The 20,641-nt window shown below is 47.3% G+C and overlaps 1 protein-coding gene across 1 annotated transcript in view; it reads left to right on the forward strand.

The window, feature by feature from the left end:
- LOC126259617 (uncharacterized) overlaps positions 1-20,641 on the forward strand; it is an 81,108-nt gene extending 60,467 nt beyond the window's left edge. The window contains exon 2 of the mRNA XM_049956531.1: positions 19,051-20,641. Within this exon, the coding sequence (XP_049812488.1) occupies positions 19,051-20,641 (1,591 nt within the window). The remainder of the gene's footprint in view (positions 1-19,050) is intronic.

Below are 20,641 nucleotides of genomic sequence, written 5' to 3' on the forward strand. Positions count from 1 at the left end.
CAAGCTCCAGACAGACGGAGTTTGAAGCATTTTACGTAAAACAACTACGCTATTAATTCTGAAGTATTGTCCTAGTGTCTGGGGTCAGTACCAGGAGGTTATTGGTTTGAGAGAACGAACACATGCACTCGTAAGGCTACACGGTTCTGCACTTAAAGCAGATTATAATGTTAGATAGCTAGAGTTCCCGACCTATCAGTTGTGTGGAATGAAGCACTGTTAATATCCTAATTTAAGAAATATTTCCTGCACATGGCATACATGCAGGTTTCTCTACAAAGAACTATGGTAACAAACTGTAAAATGGAAACACTACTTCCTTAAAACACCAGCTCTGTGTGATATACGCACAGTCTAGCTTTCCGGAGTAGTTTAGCGTCCTCTGTTCACATCCGATCATGGTTCCGAAATTATACTATGCCCGCATCAGTCCTGTATAAAATGATCATTAGTAATGGAGAATACCTCTTACAAGGAAACAGATAAACGCATAACAGCGGTGTCTGACATGTGAAATTACACGTCATGCCGCCGCTAACTCTGTAAACAGGACATTCGTGAAGCAGATGGTTAAAGGATTGCGGCGCCTTACGAACACTTGTTGCTAACTTATAATCATTTTTGTCACGAAATTGAAGTCTCGATTTTTCACTCAAGATGCGACAAGGGAATGGAGTGTCATGTAAATCATCGTACGTGTATAGGGAAGTGTCGAAACAGAGTGGGCACGTTTCATCACACATGAGATGGAAGTCCTCTGGTGACAGACAGGTTTGCTGTTAACGATCGCAAATAGACAGTGCTCTACGTCACCCAACAGATGCATCCTGACAGAACAACGGAAAAAAATGATCAATTGACCTACAGCAGCATCTCTCCCCCCCCCCCCCCTCTAGAATGCATCATCAGTCAGCCATTAAATCATACCTCGTTACAGCTCCATCTAAATTAATCACCCATCCACTTTATTATCCCTTAAAGCAGATGCATGTAAGTTTAGAGGCAGATGGTGTTTTCTTGTAAAGCGTCAAATACAGTGGTCAACTCGGGTATACCACTGTTACGTCAGTATACATACATTAGAATGCTGCCTCGACAGAAAAAGAAGCGACTGTTCCCTAGTTCCTGGTGCTTCCATGTCAACGTTTCTCTGATTCATCTTGCTGTCACATACTCGTTCCCACATACAAGAATTGTTCTGCACCAACCAAAAGACACGGAAGTACTTCGTCAATTTCCCCACATTTCAGTGTATTTTCACTCAATTTATATGTATTTTCCATGATTTTCGTAATTCTGTCGATTTTATGTCAATTCTACCCATGCGATCATGACATCACTTATAAAATTGCTTGTAAATGTAAAACATCTGTCAACACCTAGCGCAAATGCACTATTTTCCTGATCGGGTGGCATAGTATATTACTAGAGTCTTTTGTATCCAGTCGCATCTGGGAGTAGGCATTAGGAGTGATTTAAAATGGAATGACCATATAAAATGGTTACAGTACACTTGTTCGCCCACTGCTTGAATACTGCTCACCAGTGTGGGCTCCGTATCACACAGGGTTGACAGAAGAGAGAGAGAAGATCGAACGGAGAGCTTCGTTACAGGATCATTTAGTAATGTCGAAAGTGTTACAGAGATTGTAGATAAACTGCAGTGGAAGACGGGTTTTGTTGAAGTTTCGAGAACATACCTTCACGGAGGAGTCAAGCAGTATACTGCTCCCTCCTACGTATATCTCACGAAGAGACCATGAGGATAAAATCAGAGAGATTAGAGCCCACACAGAGGCATACCGACAATCTTTCTTTCCACGAACAACGCGAGACAAACAGAAAGGAGAACCGATAGAGGTACTCAAAGTACCCTCCGCCACACACCGTCAGGTGGCTTGCGGAGCATGGATGTAGATAGAGATGCAACCAGGCTATATCACCACAAGCGACTGTACCACCACACCATACCGTTGTATTAAACCGTATCCTGCACCACACACCATCATTTGTGCATCCTGCACAGAACTACCTACCACCAGACACACATGTACCGCAAAGACAGATCGGAAGAAAACCACATGCTCCGTATTTAGTAGTCTCAGCACTAGATATTTCCCGCGAGGTCGGTCGGTCGTCCACAGCGGACAATGAACACGAGTCAACTACCCCCCTCCGCAAACAAACACAGGCCTGATGCTATCGTCTTCCACGGACAGCGGTCGCTCTCTGAACTGCTGCACAACGTGTACACCGGCAAGGCTGGTTTCCCTGGCACAAAGACGTCCGCTGACGGTACTGTTTCAGATCTGGCCGGCTTGCTGCTGTGGTTTCTGAACGAGTTGCGTGCGATCATCTCCGAACTCTCGGATTACAAGAACATTTAATTTCTTAACACTGTCGATGAGAAATGCTTAGTCAATCCCGAATTAATTCACCCATCTCGAAACCTATATCAGCTGCAACATACGATTTTACACAAAAAAGAAGAAACTACGTACTTATGACACTTTTGTGCTAAAATCATCGAGAAGCATATGAAAATTTCAGGAGTGTCATGGATTTTCACGAAGTTTGCAAGAATATACCGTTTATGCGACTGTTCTCGATATGGACCACATAGCACTATGCTACAGATCGCTTGCACAGTGTAATACCGAAGATAAAGAGTGGAAATTATATTTGTAGAAACCGCAACATAAAGGTCGTTTTGTAGGACGCGCTGCAAACCACTGAGTAGCTAGAAACTTCTCATCTGCGGAGATGTTTACATGTAAACTCGAAACTAGAGTAAACTGGTAGTTCCACTTATTTTTTTAACGAATACCTATGTCAATGATTTAACAGATTCCAGATCATCTTTGCACTTTACGAAGTCAACTAAGGTTTTAACACTTGTGACTAGAGAACCAGCACATGTGTCTTCCACCTGTTTCTCACCATCTAGATGCACACAACAAACAAAGCAATCTATGTTCTCTCAAGCAAATGGCATTACAAGCAGTCAATCGGTCAATTTACAAAGGGGAGGCATAATTATCCGGCGCAAACACTCGCTCATATTGAATCTCGTCAAATTGACACGGAGAACATTCGCAACACGTGCGATCAGGAAGTCTGGCCACCTCGTACTGAGTGGCGATGCTGACCTGCGCGCGGTGGAGCTTGACTGCGCTTGCAGCCTACCACGTTGTTGACAGGGAGACAGGCTGCCTTCCGCCACCGCAGTGTCTCAGAATGCTGGTCGCACTACTTTGTCGCAGGGGACAGGAGCGAGGGCTGTGTGGCCGGCCGCTGCTGCTGCCCACTACTCGGGCACTCGCGGCTGCTGAGGTCAAGGTGGTCAGGCGACCGCACGACTACCGGCAGGGCGCACATCGCTGAAGCAGCTTCCAGGTTCAGCACAGAATTTCTCGTTATTTTAAGTGTCAGAATGTTTGGTTACGATAATGTTGAACCAGTGTTCACTTCGAAATTATTCCGTAATCGCTCGATCTATCTGGAGTAAATAAGTCTCGCATGGGCAAGATTCTCTTAAAAAACTACCAAGGCGCTAATAAACTCATTTTACGTTATAATTCGAAAGTGAATGATTGTAGGTCTCATCTATAATTTACTGAATTTCCTACGAATCGTGAACAAGGCAAGATCGACCTAACCAGAACTTAGCATCACGAGGGTGCGGAACATCGCACAACCTTGTGCCCTTCAGAGAACTCCCCTTCAGAATACACATGCGCCAGCCCTTTTACCAATCAAGGAAGCACTTCTGCAACTCGCTTTTTGTTATACCGTTCAAATCCTTCAACGATTTTGATTTTATCTCATCAGTGGTGGCAAAACGTTTTACGGCACTCTTCAGCCTCGGGAATAGAAGTCTCGGTGGTTGGGGGGCATGCCCGGCGAAAACGTTGGCTGGGGCCACATAAAAGTTCTCTTTTTTTGCCAAAAAAAAAAAAAACCACGTATTCCTTACTGAGCGTACGACTCACGATGCCCTATCTCACTGTAATCGAAGAAATCAGTGAGAAGAACCGTCACATGTGATCGCGATTGTCGAATTTCTTTGGGTGTTTGCTCTTCAGGTAGTTTCCACTGATTTCTTCGATTACAACGGGGTAGTGCATCGTGAGTCTTACGGTCAGTAAGGGATACGTGATGTTTTTGGCAAGAAACAGGACTGTTTGGCTACTATACCCATCTTTTGTCACCTGTTAAACGTTCTTTAGAAGTTCTATGTACCTGACTTCATTTACCAATTCCTGAGCGACGTCTAAGCGACTTTGTTTTTGGCGGAAGTTCAACAATTTTGGAAAATTTTTGCTGCTAGACGTTTCGTGCCCAAAATATCCGGAAACAATAATGCTTGGCATGAGCCGAACGATATGCCGACGCAGTCGGGAACCTCTCTGCTGGTAATTCGGCGGTTTTCCAGAACCGTTTTCTTTGCTTCTTCCACATGTCTAATTTATGTGCTAGGTAGTGCAGAACGGTATTTGTCTTCAGTGTCTTCTCCAAGTTCTTTGCAACGCTTATACCACCCGTACACACTTGTCTTGCTTATAGAAGATCCGCAGTCAACATTTCGAATGCGGTGCTACACGTTATTCCTCTTTTCGAGCAAAATTTAATTCAAATTCTTTGATACATCATCTCGAAAAGTAAAAATTCCCAGCACTCTACAACACTTTTAACCTTTTCGATTGCCATCAAACAATACATTCAGAACAGCTGAAAACACGGACATACAGCAGAACCAAGATGAAAGAGTTTGAAAACCGAATCCATAAAGCCGGCGAAATTAGAAAGTTGGTTATTTTTTATCAAACCTCATATAAGGGTCTAGTTCTTCGAAAGTAGAAGATACATTATCACAACTCTCGAAACATTCAGTGCTGAAGAATAAATATGGCCATGCGCTTGGAGAAAAGGAAGTATTTTGGCGCTGGTCGGACGAGTCATTAACTATTTATGTTACCTCAGTTACGAGGCAGCAGATCTAGTACAGAGCGGTGGTTCGAACGTTGTCTCTGATGTCAAAAGTGTGTTTCCACAACAGTTTAACTATTCGCGTGGGCTCATGAACTAACTGCTCGAAATAATTTTCAGAGAATGCGTTTAGCACAATTTCGGATGATATTTTATGCGTACCTCTGGAATTAAACATTTCCGCCAACATATCGACGGTAAATTAAAATCACCACCAACTATTACCGTATGATTCGGGTACGTGTTCGAAATCAAACTCAAGTTTTCTTTGAACCATTCAGCAACTGTGTCATCTGAATTGGGAGGTCGGTAAAAGGATCCAATAATTATTTTGTTCCGGTTGCCAACAATGACCTCTGCCCATACTAACTAGTTAAACTACTTCTGACAGCAACGAACACGCCATCGCCAACCTTGTTTAGCCTATCCTTTCGGAACACCGTTAGGTTCTCCGCAAAAATTTCGGCTGAGCTTACGTCCGGCTGTAGCCAGCTTTCAGATTTTTTTTTTTTTTTTGAATGGGTTTAAGGGCGCTCAACTACTGAGGTCATTAGCGCCCAGTCACTGTCGTTAGAGCACATGGAATCTAGTAAAACTCAAGGGGAGAGGGGGACACCAGAAAGACCTGACAAAGATGCAGATAAAATAAGTAAAAAGGTTAGATGTCTTTGGACAAGCCAGTCAAAGTTATAAAACGCAGAACACGAGCAGCTGCTCAAGCGTCATCAGCTAAAATATCCGGTAAAGTAGATGGCAGGCACAGGGCAACACGAAATTGACTAAAACGGGGACACGACAATAAAACATGGCGCACTGTTAATGCCTGTCCACAAGGGCACTGCGGGGCTGGGTCACCGGAGAGCAGGTAGCGGTGGCTAAACCGGCAATGCCCAATCCGCAACCTGGTCAGAAGGACCTCCTCGCGCCGAGATGGTCGGGAGGATGTTGTCCAAACAGTTGGGAGTGGTTTTACTGCCCGGAGCTTGTTTCCTTGGAGGGATGACCAAGCATCCCACCACAACGACACAAGCCTCTTACATACATCCCCACGAACGTCAGATGACGGGACACAATGGGAGGCTGGCCGAGGCAGGAGGACTGCAGCCTCGGCTGCAGCATCCGCAGCCTCATTCCCAGGCACTCCTACATGTCCGGGAACCCACAGAAAGCTGACAGAACCACCATTATCAGCGAAAGAATGGAGGGACTGCTGTATCCGTTGAATCAAGGGATGGACCGGATAGGGAGCTCCAAGGCTCTGAAGAGCACTGAGTGAGTCAGAGCAGAGTACATATGATGAATGGCGGTGGCGGCGGGCATACTGAACGGCCTGATGGAGAGCAAAAAGCTCGGCCGTAAAGCTGGAACATTGGTCGAGGAGCCGGTATTTAAAGGTGGCGGCCCCGACGACAAAGGCACAGCCGACACCATCGTCAGTTTTGGAGCAATCGGTGTAAATAAAGGTGTGTCCGCCAAGTCGAGCACGAAGTTCGACAAACCGTGAGCAATACACTGCAGCCGGAGTACCCTCCTTCGGGAGTGAGCTGAGGTCGAGATAAATATGAACCGGAGCCTGGAACCAAGGTGGTGTCGGGCTCTCACCCTCTCTGAAGGTGGTAGGGGGGGGCAAAATCCAATTGTCGAAGCAAGCGACGGAAGCGGACTCCGGGGGGCAGCAGGGCAGACACATACAACCCGTACTGACGATCGAGAGAATCGGCGAAGAAGGACTGGTAAGAGGGGTGGTCGGGCATAGACAACAGCCGGCAGGCATACTGACACAGCAGTACGTCGCGCCGGTAGGTCAATGGTAACTCGGCAGCTTCAGCATAAAGACTCTGGACAGGACTAGTGTAGAACGCTCCGGTCGCAAGACGTATCCCCCAATGGTGGATGGAGTTGAGCCGGAGTAAGAGGGATGGCCGAGCGGACGAGTAGACGAAGCTCCCATAATCCAGCTTCGATCGGACTATGGACCGATACAAGCGAAGCAGGACAGTGCGATCCGCTCCCCAAGATGAACCACTAAGAACTCTGAGGACATTAAGGGCACGTGTACAACGGGCCGCCAAATAAGTGACATGTGGAGACCAACACAGTTTCCTGTCCTAACGTGAGCCCTAGAAACTTAGTTGTGTCCACGAATGGGAGAACAACGGGACCGAGATGTAAGGGTGGCGGAAGGAACGCTTTATATCGCCAAAAGTTGATACAAACCGTCTTCTCTTCAGAGAACCGGAAGCCATTTGCCACGCTCCATGAGTAGAGGCTGTCGAGACAACGCTGAAGGCAGCGCTCCAGGAGGCATGTTCTCTGGGCACTGCAGTAGATCGCGAAGTCATCGACAAAGAGAGAGCCTGAGACATTAGGTGGAATGCAATCCATAATTGGATTGATCGCGATGGCAAAAAGGGCTACGCTCAAGACGGAGCCCTGAGGCACTCCGTTCTCCTGGTGGAAGACGTCGGACAATACGGAACCCACACGTACCCTAAACGTTCGATCCGTTAAAAAGGAATCAATAAAAAGGGGCAGGCGACCGCGTAGGCCCCACCTGTGCATAGTGCGGAGGATACCTCCCCTCCAACAGGTATCATAAGCCTTTTCCAAGTCGAAGAACACGGCTACCGTTTGGCGCCTTCGCAAAAAGTTGGTCATGATGAATGTCGACAAGGTCACAAGGTGGTCAACAGCGGAGCGGCGGCGACGAAAGCCGCATTGGACATTAGTAAGTAGTCGTCGAGATTCAAGAATCCAGACTAACCGAGCATTAACCATGCGCTCCATCACCTTACAGACACAGCTTGTAAGAGAAATGGGGCGGTAACTAGAAGGAAGGTGTCTATCCTTCCCAGGTTTGGGTATAGGAACAACAACGGCGTCACGCCAACGGATGGGGACTTTACCTTCGGTCCAGACGCGATTGTAGGTACGAAGAAGGAAGCTTTTGCCCGCCGGAGAAAGGTGTGCCAGCATCTGAACGTGAATGGCATCTGGCCCCGGAGCAGAGGACCGGGACAGTGCAAGCGCACGTTCGAGTTCCCGCATAGTAAAGGGGGCATTATAAGTTTCCAGATTCAGCGAGTGGAAGGAAGGTCGCCGAGCCTCTTCTGCCTCTTTCCTGGGAAGGAAGGCAGGATGGTAATGGGCGGAGCTTGAAACCTCCGCGAAAAAGCGGCCAAAGGCGTTGGAGACAGCCACAGGATCAACAAGGACCTCATTACCTGAGGTCAGGCCAGGTACCGAGGAGTGGGCCTTAATGCCCGACAGCCGGCGCAGGCTACCCCAAACGACGGAAGAGGGAGTAAAACTGTTAAAGGAGCTGGTGAAAGAGGCCCAACAAGCTTTTTTGCTGTCTTTAATGACTCGACGGCATTGCGCTCGGAGTCGTTTGTATTCAATACAATTCGCCAACGTAGGATGGCGGCGAAAGGTGCGTAAAGCACGTCGCCGAGCACGGATAGCGTCCCTACAAGCCTCGTTCCACCAGGGGACGGAAACGCGACGTGAAGAAGTTGTACGAGGAATGGAACGTTCGGCAGCATTGATGATAACGGCCGTGAGGTATTCGACCTGACTGTCACAACTAGGAAAATCGTGGTCCGGAAAGGTCGCCAGGGAGGAGTAAAGTCCCCAGTCAGCTTTCAGTATGTTCCAGCTCGAAGGACGTGGGGATGGGGTGTGGTGCAGGAGACGAACGACACAGGGGAAGTGGTCGCTCGAATAGGTGTCAGAAAGGACATACCACTCGAACCGACGGGCAAGAGTGGTAGAACAGATCGAGAGGTCCAAGTGGGAGTAGGTATGAGTCGAGTCCGAGAGGAAAGTCGGGGCGCCGGTACTGAGGCAGACAAGATTGAGATGGTTGAAGACATCCGCCAAGAGTGAGCCTCTTTGACAGGATGCAGGAGAGCCCCAAAGGGGATGATGGGCATTGAAGTCGCCAAACAATAAGAACGGCGGAGGGAGCTGAACGATCAGGTGCTCATGTCAGCCCGACTAACAACAGATGACGGTGGAGTGTAGATGGTACAAACTGAAAAAGTAAAAGCAGAAAGAGTAATGCGGACAGCTATTGCTTGGAGTGGGGTGGTCAATGGGATAGGATGGTAATAGACATCGTCCCGAACGAGCAACATGACCCCACCATGAGCTGGGATACCGTCCACAGGGGTGAGGTCATACCGCTCCGAGGTATAGTGGGTAAAGGCAATACGGTCAGTCGGGCGCAACTTGGTTTCCTGGAGACCAAGGACGAGCGGACAGTGCAGGCGGAGGAGCAGTTGTAATTCCTCCCGATTAGATCGAATACCTCTTATGTTCCAATGAAACAACGCCATCGCTAGTCAAAAGGTTGGGGGAACGAGACTGGGGAAGAGCTGGTCACCTCGACGGCCGCGGAGGGCCAGGTTGCGAGTGAACAACGCTACAACCGACGAGAGGCGGATCCGGTTCCATCGACTCGTTGCCAGCTGCGGCCGCTGTCCCTGGTTGTGTAGGAGGGGCCGCATCATTTGCCGACGAAAGGCCGGCGGAGCGTCTGGCAGCAGAGCGTCCCGGCGAAACTGAGGACGGCCGGGAGCAGCGACTCACGGATGGAGCGTCAGACGAAACGCGCCGGGGTGGAGAGGGGGATAGAGATTTCTTCTTGGAGGCCTTCTTGGAAGGCCAAGGAGGCACAGGGATGGTGGGCTGGACCCGAAGAAGGTCCTCACGCGCGGGGTCCGTTTTGGAACGCCGGACCTCGGAAGCTGGGGTCCGGGACGTTTCCCCGATGGACGCCTGAGAAGAGGAACGCTTCTCAGGTGGCGTGGGGGGAGGAGGAGGAAGGGTGGCCCCCGGGGCAGAGGGGGTGGGGGCCACGGGGGAGGAGGATTTGGAAGGGAGGGATTTGGGAGGCGGAGGCGGAGCCCCCTGATGGGCGGAGGAGGCGTAGGGGGGACACGATAGGGGTGAGGATACCGCGGAAGGAGTGGACACAACTGAGGCAAACGAAGTAGTCAATGGCACGGGATGGAGGCGGTCATACTACTTCTTGGCCTCAGTATAGGAGAGCCGATCCAAAGTTTTGATTTCTTGTATCTTCTTCTCCTTCTGATATGCGGGGCAGTCGGAGGATCTAGGCGAGTGGACGCCAGGACAATTAATGCACCGAGGTGGTGGGGTGCATGTATGTTCCTCACGAAGAGGACGTCCACAATCGCCACAAAGGGGCTCAGACTCACACCATGACGACATGTGCCCAAAACGCAAACACCTAAAACATCGCATAGGAGGCAGGACGTAGGGTCGCACGTCACACCGGTAGCACATCACCTTTACCTTCTCCGGGAGAACGTCCCCCTCGAAGGCCAGGATAAAGGCCCCAGTGTCGATGCGACGGTCTTTGGGGCCGCGCTGGACTCACCGGACGAAATGCACGCCTCGGCGCTCCAGGTTGGCCCTGAGCTCCTCATCAGATTGTAGCAGGAGGTCACGATGAAAAATAGTTCCCTGCGTCCTATTTAGTGCCAGATGTGGGACAATGGATACTGGGATGTCCCCTAGGCGGTCGCACGCCTGGAGCGCCGCCGACTGTGTGGCGGAGGTGGTCTTGATAAGAACGGACCCTGAACGCATCTTGCTGAGAGCCTCGATTTCCCCAAAGACGTCCTCAATGTGCTGAACAAAGAACATCGGCTTGGAGGTGGCGAATGTCCCCCCATCGGTTCGAGAACAGACCAAATAGCGGGGGAAGTACTTCGCCCCAAGCCGGCGGGCCTGTCCCTCCTCCCATGGAGTGGCCAAGGGGGAAAGCGCAGGAGAACCAGGACTTGAAATGGTACCTTTTCTTTTGAAAGGCTTGGCCGCAGAGCGACCTGATACGTGTTGACGTTTCATCTGCGAAACGTCCGCCCCGATACCACCCACTCCGACCAGGGGCTCTCCCCACGGGCGCCACCCAGCCGCAGCAAGGGCCACCTGGCAGGATGACCGTTGCCGGGAGTCCTGATGCCCCAAGGAGACGGGCATCTACTCCTTGGCCGACGTGGGGAGGGTGCAGCTCAGCTATCGGCAGTACGATCCCTGTGTTGTCAGGGGGCTACAACCTAGAGGGTACATGACGACCCCACCACAACGGTCTGGCTACCGTGCTGGATTTCTGGTGCCATGGAAAGTCCATCGTGATCGCTGGGGCAGATGGAGATGCACTATGGGCGTAACTTGGACAACCCATTGGGCGTTTAGGCCCAATTTGAGGAATAGTGGGTATGGTTACAACGCCGGTGCAATACTGAGTGCCAAGGTCTTAGAGCACTTAGGACCAGTGGTACACCACGTAAGGTGTCCTTCCCCAAAAGGCTCGTACTTCAGAAGAATTTTGAAAAATGTAGGTCAAACCCCAAGGGGGACCATCACATGAAAGGCCGAAACGGTTGAAACTCCTTTTAGTCGCCTCGTACGACAGGCAGGAATACCTCGGGCCTATTCTTACCCCGGACCCGCAGGGGGGGCCAGCTTTCAGTGCCTATAACTAGTTGAGCATTAGTGCTTTCTATTAGCGTTTGGAGCTCTGGTACTTTCCCAACACAACTACGACAATTTACAACTGTTATACCGATGGTTCCTGTATCTACGTTCTTCCTGCGTTCAGCCTGCTCCCTTTGTGACTGAATGCCTTCTTGTGTTTTTTCCAAACTTGTCCTCTAAATGCTCTACGTAGAATTGAGGCTTTGTTGACATGAATGACTCCCCATCAGCTCTCGTACAAACTAGGAACGGGGGCGAATACCTCAGCCTTACGCTCCTCGCACGGTGTGGCCAGGGAGGGGAACGATTTGGGATCGTATTTCTGAGCGTTGAATTGAGTCGGAGAATGCTTAGAGACTGCTGGCGGGTGGCCACCAGTGAGAGATGATGTACCATGCTTCACTGCGGGTCATCTGCCCTGATGCCACCCACTCCAACCAAGGGCCCTCCCCACGAGCGCCACCCAGCCTCAGCACGGGCCACCTGGCAGGATGGCCATTGCTGGGAGTCCCGAAGCCCCAGGGAGATAGGCATCTACTCCTTGGCATACGTGGGGAGTTGGCGTAGGCGTCAGCAGAGCGATCCCTGTGTTGTCAGGGGGCTACAGCCAACAGGGTACACGGCGGCCCGACCACAACGGACTGGCTACCGTGCTGGGTATTAGGTGCAAGGAAGTCCACGGTCGTCCTCTCCGCAAAAAGCAACACTGCACAGTGCATGGTGGAAATCGCATCCAGGCAATGCACCATGTAAGGCGCCCTTCCCCAATTGGCTCCCGCTTCAGAAGAATTTGGAAATATGGAGGTCAAACCCGAGAGGGGACCATCACATATAGGGCGAAACATTTGAGATCCCTTTTAGTCGCCTCTTACGACAGGCAGGAATACCGCGGGCCTATTCTAAGCCCCGAACCCGCAGGGGGGTAGAGCGCGTAGCAAACCATTATTTTTCACTTGAGAACTTACTCTAAAAATCCCTCAACACTCCGATAATTACGCAGTAACTCTGTATTCAATCACCAGTCACTAATAAAAAATTCACATTGAGGCAAGGAACCTCGTTTTCGCTCGGAAACGCAATTACAACACAGAACACAATGGCAGTCCCGGGCTGCTGAGCGCTGGTAAGGTCAACTTCGACGCCGGCGGTGCTGCTCGCTACTGGGAACACTCCTCGTGATCCCTACCGTGCATTCTGGTATCCGTGCCCACACCCTACTGACAGCGACATATTGAAAGATCATTTTTATTCGTCATTTCACCTACATAATCCCCAAGACGTTTTGGCAACTTCGGAACCCTTCAAAAGAACACAAAGTGTAGGAGTATCAGCAACTTTTTTGTTGCCAAATATACCCACCATTTCCTTTCCATTCATAAGTGAAACCTGAGTCTGATCCACACATTTGGTTAAAAATAATCTCATTTACTCCTACTAATAACATTATAGCAACAATGTAACAGTCGAGCCCCTGAAGGGAATCTAATTGTAACTTACACTTTTCTAGAAATCATTTGAAAAGACATAAATGAAAAATTCTGCACTAAATGTTCATGCTCTGCACCTAGTTCCGAACTTTCTGCCTGAATGTTCAGGAGAGTTCAAATGGCTACTTCAAAGCCATTCGTGAACCATACTGACAGACCTATTTAGTTTCCATTTCTAAATTCTACTTTAGAAATCTTCGTTCTCAATTGTGAATCAAAAATTAAATGTGCTGCCGAATCACTCGCAAAAACAGTACTGCAGTGTCAAATTATCTATGGCCGACTTGATCATCTACACGTCACCATACCGAGACTGAGTTATGGTTCATACATGGGGTAGGGAGGGCTCTAGAGGCGCGGTGCAGCCAGCTTCCCAAGCCAGACAACCCCGACAGAAAATCAGGCAGGTCGCGATACCTAGAGGTGTCAGCCCCATCACGTGACTTAACGTGCGCAGATTGTGTCTCTGCCAATGTGGAATGTTAGAGGACTGGCCAACACAGGAAACGAGTTAAACCACGCACGCAAGGAGAAGGAAGTATACACTGCAATAGCAGAAACTAAGAAAAAACTAAAAAGATCGAAAGATCTGACGGACTACTCGATAGCTTGCGGTGGTGTCCCACAATGAGAACTAGCTAGTGCTGGAGTGGCAATTTCAGTCAACGATAAATGGAGAGGACACACAAAATTACAAACACATTTTACAAAGACAGTAACAATTTTATATGGAGTGCACGAAGATTATTGTCTGTGATTGATTACACACTGATTAATTATAAAATGAAGAATCTTATACATGTTTATAGAGGACGAGACATAGGTAGTGACCACTTCCTTCTATGTAGTATGATAAGGCTACTGCCACAATGGAAGGAGACAAACTCCTAAAGAAACCACACCACGGGTTGTTCAAATTACATCTTCTGCCTGAACACAGTATTAGGAAACTTCATCAGTACTGGCTCCAAGGAAAGCTTGCTTTATTACCAGTCAATAAAGACATCGATATAGAATGGAGTATCAAAACAGCATCATTGAAGAAGCATTAGAAGCACTTGGTAGAAGACAGAAAACAGATGTGGAAAACTACTCAATTTGGAACACAGAAAGCGGTTAAACATCAACACACAGATTCTCAAAAGTTTCTACAGATGAAAACCTCGGAAAGTTTGCAGACGTACGAAATAAAGCGGAATGCTGCCAAACAATTACAGTGCAAAGCACACCAGCAGTCATGGGACCCATTCATAATCGTCTTAGAACACTATGTACATAGCAATGTGCATACGAGGCCATGAAAGCCCTCGACAAGGCAGAAAGACGCTGCCTCACTAAACGTTATAAGCAATGGATAAATTGTACAGATCTGTGGTGTACACTGAAGGCTGAAAATGACTCTCGAGAAAGTATGTACAATGAATCAGTAGATGCAATTACTACGGACGGTATATAACACGCTTTGAAAGGCATGAAACATAGTAAATAAAGAAAAGATGGAATGCATTCAGAGCTAATTAAATACAGAGGGTTACCACTAAATAAGACTTTACAATTAATAAATGAATGTTGGTCGAAATGCAAGATCACCAGACCATTGGTATATAGCAGAAGTAATCTCTTTCCAGAAAATATAAACAATGATTGTAGAAGCTATTGCGGCATAAGTCTTCGAAACACTAGCTAGACACTATATAGATCAGGCTGTTCCAACCGAGCTCCATGGAGCCGGATCACTCCGGAGCGCTCACTGCGGCAGCTCGGAGCCCGCGTGGAGGGGGAAAGCGAACTCACTGCCCCCTGGCCGCATGCAGCCGCAAGTGACGCAATAATCCGTGTTCAATGACAGCTATGACTATCCGCGGGAGCCCTGTGCCTCTATTGGAGGATACCTTTCTATTCATTGAGAGGGATGGTCGTCCACAGTGTGTTGTATGTCAAAGTATTTAATTCTGCGAAGACGTACAATATACAACGACATTATACACGTCTTCATGCAACGCACTACGATCACGTAGAAGGCGTTGCATGCAGAGAACTGGAAGCCAGGCTTAAGAACGACATACCAGGAGACGTAAGTTTAAAAACGGTTTCGTAATACGGAGGGTATCAAAACATGCAACACAGTTCGTGTTCTGTAATGCGTTTATAATTTTCAGGTGAATGCGAACGGAGAAAACATGACTGAATCTGCAATTCGAGCAAGCTACAGGGTCACTCACATCATTGCGACGAGTGGCAAGCCGTTTTCGGTGGGACCACTCGTAAAATTGTGCGTGGTAGCAGTTGCAGAATGTTTGTTTCCAATGGAGGTGCAGGCAATTGAAGGGGTTTGCCTGTCGAAACAAACAACGTCTCGTCGAATCCTGGACATGGCAGAGGATTTAGAGACACAGCTCAAGAAAAAGGCGGAGAGCTTCGTTGCATTTTCGCTAGCGTTTGACGAAAGCACCGACATATCGGACTGTGCTCCGCTTGCAGTCTTTGTGCGAGGTGTCGACATGGAGCTGCAAGTAACTGAAGAACTCTTGGATGTGGTACCACTCCATAACACCGCAACAGGACGTGCCATTTGTCGGCGTGCCGGCCCACTTGAATGGTCACAGCGAGCGACACGGCTCCCTGGAGCAGGGAGCGCTCCGCGGCTCACAACGGAGCCGACGAGCTGGAACAGCCTGATATAGATAGATCAATAACGACATGCAGAATATTACAGAAACTATTATTTCTGAAGAACATAATGGTTTTAGGTCGTTAATGCACAGTCATTGTGGTTGTAATTAAAGACAACATAGGAAAAACACAGAATTCAATGTAGGAACCCATATGGCCTTATCGATCTTCAGAAGGCCTTTGAACGTGTGAGCCGTGATAGCCTATGGAAGATTATGTCCGAACATTGATATACTTACCACCTAACAGAGGTAGTGAAAAGTCTTTACAATAGCACATGCATTGCAATGAACACAGGTAGGAATCGATTACAAGAAATAATTATTAACCAAGGCGTTAGGACGGCCGGAGTGACCGAGCGGTTCTAGGCGCTACAGTCTGGAACCGCGCGACCGCTACGGTCGCAGGCTCGAATCCTGCCTCGGGCATGGATGTGTGTGATGTCCTTAGGTCAGTTAGGTTTAAGTAGTTCTAAGTTCTAGGGAACTGATGACCACAGAAGATAAGTCCCATAGTGCTCAGAGCCATTTGAACCAAGGCGTTAGATGTGGACTATCACCAACCCTTTTTAATACTACAATGGCATTATCGCAAATGTAAATGTAAAGTAAACAAAGGAATTAACATAACGAATGAGGACTATCTGAATGTACTTCAGGCTGACCTCCAAAGATCAGTGTACCAGCTAACAAAGATGAATATACCACCTGAGCGAAATTAGCAAGACATACGGCTTTAGAATTTCTACTGACAAAACAAAAATAATGACATTCTCAGAAAAATCTCCAGTCAGGTCAAAAATTGTTTTAGAACAAGTGTCTCAACTCTTATTTAGGCTGTGTTGTAAGTTTTGATTTAGAACCTAAATAGAAACCATCATGATATTCTATAAAGTAACGTCGGTTCCGGTGTTATCATACACAATCGAAAGTTTGGTTACCACAAAAAACAAGAAAATAAAATTCAAACAGCAGAGATGGAATTCCTAAGAAAGACAAAGAGCTGCCCAAGAATATATGATTTAAAACGAAGAATTAGAAGAGAAATATTTTCTCCATGAATGAAAAAGTTAAAAAATATCGTGAAGATTGGAAGCAAACATCTCATGAGAATTCCAGGTCACAGAATTCCTCAGACGGTCGTGAACTACAAGCAGAATTGGAGATATTGGAAGGCCTGGGAAATGGTGGGTATGATTTTGTTCGAGAGGTCGTAACAGGCAACAGCCTCATCCTTTAAAGGATGATGATAGTGTGTGTGTAGGTAGCTTGTAGGATTTCTTTACTTGAAACAGCTTGAATACGTGCATAAAAATCACTCGTAGGTGCAGCTCCATCATGAGATTGAATAACAGAAATTTAAATAATGTTTGATAGTTTTTTCTTAATGTAGACCATAAAAGAATACGCGACCATGATTTTACAGGTTCGAAGCCTAGGAAGATTTAGTATACTTTACCACCTAAATAGCACTGAATGACTTTTTAGTTTCCGAATACCCTTCAAGAATTATAACAAAATACTGGGCTTCTTTCACTTCATATGAGACATTCTAGCGTAATGCTACGGGTGTAAGTATTTTATTTGGTGTACCGTGAGGTGTTTATTTTTCCTTTTAGAGTCACGTTTTTCATAAGACAGATGATTGCACTACGTTTCTACTCATTATGAACTCTTCGAACAAGTCCCTTGAGAGCTGTCTATGGAAGCAAATCGGCAGTCGCTTCCATCCCTCCTCCATTTGCTTGAACGTCTAGAACGTATCTTTCGTCTAGTAGAGCAACAACCGTTGTATTCACTCCAACCTGTTACTTGCAATTCATAGAACACGAGAACGTATAATCCCTTAACTACAATTGCAAACCCTATGCTTGAAGTATCAGGATGTAAACAAATTCTGTCATGTAACAGTACAGTTTTACTGTTCATCAGAACGTCAGATCGGAATCAGAACGGATGCAATTCATTGAGTTACAACACAGAGTTCAGTAGATGACAAAATGCATAGCACTGTTTACGGGATTACCGAAAGTTTGTGATTCCACCTGTCTGCTTTGACTCCTGATGTTATAAAGATACCAGAAATCCGGGTTTCAAAGCATAAAGAATATGTCCCTCATAGTGCCACTCATTGTATCCGCGAACAAACGTAAGTAACATGCGCAATAATGACTACTAAAAAGTCATTAACGGACCAACCACCAGAAGCAAGAATTCTAGGGTGGACAAAAGGCTGTAAGAATAACAACTTTCCAGGCAAATATTAACCCTAAAATCAAGCACACGAAAATCGGCACAGTAAGCACAATACAAATACGCAAAACCAATGGCATTGTAATTTCGCTTGACCTGTATTGCTTGAACGAAACCCTCGATACCAGAAACGCACACACATCTCCGGAAACAGATACAGCATATATCACTTGGCTTATATCGCAGAAAAAAGAAACCCCATAGTGACAAAACACACTGAAATCGTCAAACCTGTTACGTAAACCTTCAGTTAACATATATAACACGAAGTCCACATTTAAACAAACTAAAACTCTCCAGACATAGTACAAAAACTATGACCAACCAACGATGGTAAACCGATGTCGACGACACCTACCAACCACTATCCAACAACTGCCAAATACCAACAAGAAAATACCTTAAAATAATGGAAAGAATCGTCCGCTATTGGACGAAATAGTGGCTGGAAACTTATCACAGGCAATTTCTTCCCCCACTGCAGCGAGTAATGACCTGCTCATAAGTTTCCTCATCACAGACAATGAATTTTATATGCATTCCCTGTCCTCTTCCCGAAAATTCTGAAAACTTATTATGCGACATTTGGTGGGTTTACAAGCTTTTCTTCTCACAGCCTTCACCCAGGGGCTTCAGAGTTGTATAGATTCGAAATCTGAAGTCAGATGACAGAAGGAAAACCTCTAATGTGAAAATAAACAGCGCAGCCACTGCTGACTAATATAAAACCAACCATCTATCGAATCCAAACAGGCAAAATAATAATGTAAAATGTCTGTTTTTGATGTTTACTGTAAAAAAAAAAATATTCGCAAAGAGCAAGCTATTACACAAGTCGTCCCAAAGGGAAGTTTTAAAGAGTGGATGATATCTACATATCGTCCATTTTCATTTTACATGCATAACATGTTTACAAGAACATCAACTAAAACATGAACACTGTCGTTTTCTTAAAACTTAACATCCCTGTAAAATACAATTTACAAGAAATATCACTTCACTTACCATGGCTGTTAACTTGGTAAAAAGCTCCTTCACTCTCCAACAGCAACACAATCCTCCACTCACCAACTGAAAAAAAAAAAAAAAAAAAAAAACTAGTACCACTCCCCACGAGCAAACGTACCACTCCCCGACAGCAAAGGAAAACAGCTCGCCCTCAACGGAAAAACAAACAGCTCGCCCTCAACGGAAAAACAAACAGCTCGCCCTCAACGGAAAAACAAACAGCTCGCCCTCAACGGAAAAACAAACAGCTCGCCCTCAACGGAAAAACAAACAGCTCGCCCTCAACGGAAAAACAAACAGCTCGCCCTCAACGGAAAAACAAACAGCTCGCCCTCAACGGCAAAACAAACAGCTCGCCCTCAACGGCAAAACAAACAGCTCGCCCTCAACGGCAAAACAAACAGCTCGCCCTCAACGGCAAAACAAACAGCTCGCCCTCAACGGCAAAACAAACAGCTCGCCCTCAACGGCAAAACAAACAGCTCGCCCTCAACGGCAAAACAAACAGCTCGCCCTCAACGGCAAAACAAACAGCTCGCCCTCAACGGCAAAACAAACAGCTCGCCCTCAACGGCAAAACAAACAGCTCGCCCTCAACGGCAAAACAAACAGCTCGCCCTCAACGGCAAAACAAACAGCTCGCCCTCAACGGCAAAACAAACAGCTCGCCCTCAACGGCAAAACAAACAGCTCGCCCTCAACGGCAAAACAAACAGCTCGCCCTCAACGGCAAAACAAACAGCTCGCCCTCAACGGCAAAACAAACAGCTCGCCCTCAACGGCAAAACAAACAGCTCGCCCTCAACGGCAAAACAAACAGCTCGCCCTCAACGGCAAAACAAACAGCTCGCCCTCAACGGCAAAACAAACAGCTCGCCCTCAACGGCAAAACAAACAGCTCGCCCTCAACGGCAAAACAAACAGCTCGCCCTCAACGGCAAAACAAACAGCTCGCCCTCAACGGCAAAACAAACAGCTCGCCCTCAACGGCAAAACAAACAGCTCGCCCTCAACGGCAAAACAAACAGCTCGCCCTCAACGGCAAAACAAACAGCTCGCCCTCAACGGCAAAACAAACAGCTCGCCCTCAACGGCAAAACAAACAGCTCGCCCTCAACGGCAAAACAAACAGCTCGCCCTCAACGGCAAAACAAACAGCTCGCCCTCAACGGCAAAACAAACAGCTCGCCCTCAACGGCAAAACAAACAGCTCGCCCTCAACGGAAAAACAAACAGCTCGCCCTCAACGGCAAAACAAACAGCTCGCCCTCAACGGCAAAACAAACAGCTCGCCCTCAACGGCAAAACAAACAGCTCGCCCTCAACGGCAAAACAAACAGCTCGCCCTCAACGGCAAAACAAACAGCTCGCCCTCAACGGCAAAACAAACAGCTCGCCCTCAACGGCAAAACAAACAGCTCGCCCTCAACGGCAAAACAAACAGCTCGCCCTCAACGGCAAAACAAACAACTCGCCCTCAACGGCAAAACAAACAACTCATCCTCAACGGCAAAACAAACAACTCATCCTCAACGGCAAAACAAACAACTCATCCTCAACGGCAAAAAAAAACAACTCACCCTCAACGGAAAAACAAACAACTCACCCTCAACGGAAAAGCAAACAACTCACCCTCAACGGAAAAACAAACAACTCACCCTCAACGGAAAAACAAACAACTCACCCTCAACAGCAAAAAAACCAACTCACCCACAACGGTAA

The sequence above is a fragment of the Schistocerca nitens genome, chromosome 5, assembly GCF_023898315.1.
Source record: "Schistocerca nitens isolate TAMUIC-IGC-003100 chromosome 5, iqSchNite1.1, whole genome shotgun sequence".
NCBI classification, from domain to species: domain Eukaryota; kingdom Metazoa; phylum Arthropoda; class Insecta; order Orthoptera; family Acrididae; genus Schistocerca; species Schistocerca nitens.